The sequence below is a fragment of the Bison bison genome, unplaced genomic scaffold, assembly GCF_000754665.1.
Source record: "Bison bison bison isolate TAMUID 2011002044 unplaced genomic scaffold, Bison_UMD1.0 scf7180017858348, whole genome shotgun sequence".
Lineage (NCBI taxonomy): Eukaryota > Metazoa > Chordata > Mammalia > Artiodactyla > Bovidae > Bison > Bison bison.
The window spans coordinates 18,214-21,734 of NW_011488921.1; the positions used below are offsets into that span (position 1 = coordinate 18,214).

The 3,521-nt window shown below is 40.3% G+C and overlaps 1 protein-coding gene across 1 annotated transcript in view; it reads left to right on the forward strand.

Annotated features, from left to right (window-relative positions):
* The window catches only part of GLA (galactosidase, alpha), a 9,877-nt gene that overhangs the window by 5,201 nt on the left and 1,155 nt on the right, over window positions 1–3,521 (forward strand). Inside the window, 4 exon segments of the mRNA XM_010862936.1 lie at window positions 3–47; window positions 1,077–1,254; window positions 1,813–1,904; window positions 3,332–3,493. Of these exon segments, the coding sequence (XP_010861238.1) occupies window positions 3–47; window positions 1,077–1,254; window positions 1,813–1,904; window positions 3,332–3,493 (477 nt within the window).

Below are 3,521 nucleotides of genomic sequence, written 5' to 3' on the forward strand. Positions count from 1 at the left end.
CAGACCCTAAACGCTTTCCTGGTGGGATCCACCGCCTGGCTGATTATGTGAGTGTATGGGTAATTCTCTTTTTCATTCAGGTGACTATAAGCATTTCTATACATAATCTTGCTCAAAACACTTGGAAAGTAAAATAGCTGTTACTATCCAAATTGTAAGGCTTATTGGGTGGGATTTTCATCCCATCAGCAGATCTGTGTTTCACAACAGTTCTTGAGGCCCATCTTGGAGAAGTTCTCTTTTTGCTGAAACTACTGAATTCTCTAGGAGAAAAAAGGAACTTGGTTCTTGACATGCATGCATATATTTCCATATAAATTTTAAGCAGTTATCACAATTGTACTATAGATTACAACTTTAGAAGATAGAAGGAATATGTTCTAGAGATTGTTAAGGAGTAATGGAGCCGAACACTAGTTTAAGGCAGTGAAGACAGATACTGAGTACAATTCAGTACTGTTGTAATAGGGGAAAGAGCCAAGTTCAATCCAAAATACACCAAAGATGAGTGGGGTTTTAAATAGCCAGATTGTGGGGGTCAGTGGATGAACAATTACTAAGAGGAGATATCAGGAGGAGGGGAAGCAAGCCAAGGACTTAGACATTAAGGGTGGGGCATAAGGAATTTGATCAGATATTAAAAGGTGGAGAGGGGAGGGTGAGTTTGCAGGATTCTTACTAAAACTAGACAGGGTAAGCTAAGGTAGAGGCCTGCTTGAGAGGGGGTTTAGAGGTGCCTAAGGTTCAGTCAAGGAAAGAGTCTTTGTCCAGATAAATCTATCATTGCCCTGAAAATGTAACTTTTAAGATCCCGTCAAACGAAGATCAGAGCAACTGACAGCTTTCACATCAGTTCTATGCTATTGTTACAGGTATAGTTTGAACTCAGCAGAACTGGGGTCTTTGCTCTTTATCTCCTGACAAACTAATCTGAATAATTTTATGGGCTGGGGGGCAGGGGAAAGCCCCCCGGTATCTACCTGGTGAAGTGTACTGGTCTCTGCCTCCAGCCTGAAGTGGTTCTCTCTATTTCATGATTGCCCTTCTAGCGAGGTGACTCTTTTCTCTCATTTCAGGTTCATAGCAAAGGACTGAAGCTAGGGATTTATGCAGATGTTGGAAATAAAACCTGCGCAGGCTTCCCTGGGAGTTTTGGATACTATGACATTGATGCCCAGACCTTCGCTGACTGGGGAGTAGATCTGCTAAAATTTGATGGTTGTTACTGTGACAGTATACAACATTTGGCAGAGGGTATGTTTCATCCACAAGATTTAGCCAAGAGCAAAAAGCAGAACTTTGAGGACAAGGTAGCTAAGCATCCAAAGAACTACTCCTCACTTTGGAAATATCCAGTCACAACACTGGAAATAATGATTCTCTGTGTGCCAGAGTTCCTGCCTCTTCTTTCAGCTTGTCCATATATTTATTCATTGATGCATGTAAAAGCCACATGTGCCCAACCACAGCTAATGCCGTGAACTTTTCATGTAAGAGAGCTCTGAGTTGACTCCAGATAATTCTTAACTCTCTGTCCATCACTGGGAAAAGAATCCCAGATGTCAAACAGTCACAGAGAGAAGAACATCTCCCTTCCTGCCCTTCTTCAATATAGCCACCATCCTGCACTCTCTCCTCAGAACAATCCCAGCAGTCTGGCTGGCACTACACACAGTGTAAGCACAGAACAGTCACCTCTCTGTGCTGCTGGTTTAAAATAGAAACGTGGCCCTTCCAGGCAGCTTCTATTAAAAATATACAGTCCCAGCTGGAAATCCCTTTCTTTATTTTACACATTGTTTTCTCATACAGGTTATAAGCAAATGTCCTTGGCCCTGAACAGGACTGGCAGAAGCATTGTGTATTCCTGTGAGTGGCCCCTTTATGTGTGGCCCATCTTTAAGGTGAGATAGTGAGCCCAGAATCCAGTAGAGCCTTGCTGATAGATTTTCAGAACTCAAGAGCAAAGGAGACGAAGGTCCCTGTCAAAGTCCAGCCTTACTTAACAGTCTCATCCTGCCATTTCTCCCAGGATCCATCCACTTCTCACCATCCCCACTGCTGTAACTGGAGACTAAGTCACCATCAACTGAGAAGCCAGTCATCTTTGATTGTTCATTTTTGTCTCACGGTTCACAACCTATCTGCAGCAATCCTTTTAGTACTGCCTACAAAATATATCCTGAATCAGCCCACTTCATTATCATGTTAACCTATTCAATTTCCTTCTATGAGCTTAACATTATATGGAATTATTTGTTGATTTACCTATTGTCTGTCTCCTCCATTAAAATGTAAGCTTCAGGAGGGCAGGGACCTTTTCTGACTTTATCAGTGTATCCCTACCTTATGGTAAGTGTTGAGTAATTACTTATAGAATGAATCCGTTACCTCCTTCTAATCTCTGCAAAATTCTCTAACCTCTTTCTAAACATCTTAAACCTCAGATAGCCCACCTGCCTATCTACAAACTTTTATTTCTAATTAAACATAACAAATTATATGCCTGGGATTCAAATTGCCTTATCATCTGCTGGCTGAGTCCTGTGTAATTTGGAACTTTTACTTATTAAGATTATTTTAGTTATTTTTTAATTGAAGGATAGTTGATTTATAGTATCAATATTAGGAAATCACTGTATTTGCTTCTGATTATAAAAGTAATACATGTGCATTTTGGAAAAATTTGACCATGAAGTATAGAAAAAATTAAAATCCTCCATAATCCCAATACAGTAGTCCCCCCATCCCACAGTTTTGCTTTCCACGGCTTTGGTTACCAAAGGTCAACCACAGTCCAAAGTATTAAATGCAAAATTCCAGAAATAAACAATTAATAAGTTTTAAATTGTACGCATTCTGAGTATTGTGATCAAGTCTTACGCCATCTCACTCTATCCCACCTGGAACATGAATTATCCTTTTTGTCCAGCATATGCATGCTGTATACGCTACCCACCCACTGGTATCTGTATAGGAAAAAAAGGTAGTACATATAATAGAGTTTAGTACTATCTGTGGTTTCAGGCATCCACTCGGAGTCTTAGAATGCATCCCCCACACGTAAGGGGGGACTGCTGCACCTAGTTACTGTTTGCTAAATTTCCAGCAAAAACACTGTTAGAACCATTGTAAGTTATATAGCCTACTTCTGAAGCAAACGTCTTATAATGAAACTCCATTATATTAATGATAAGGATTTAGCTCTCCTCATAGAGACCTTTAATCTGTAAACTAAGGAGGCTACAAGTGCCTTTTAAAAACATGATTGTTTTCCTATCACAAGAATGTTAGTAGAAAGTAAACAGAAGAGTTCTCTCTGTTTTCACAGCCCAATTACACAGAAATCCGAGAGTACTGCAATCACTGGAGAAATTTTGCTGACATTTATGATTCTTGGGAAAGTATAAGGAAAACCTTGGACTGGACATCTTCTAACCAGAAGATAATTGTTCCTGTTGCAGGACCAGGAGGTTGGAATGACCCAGATATGGTAAGAACCTGAGCCCTCTGGTTCAAGC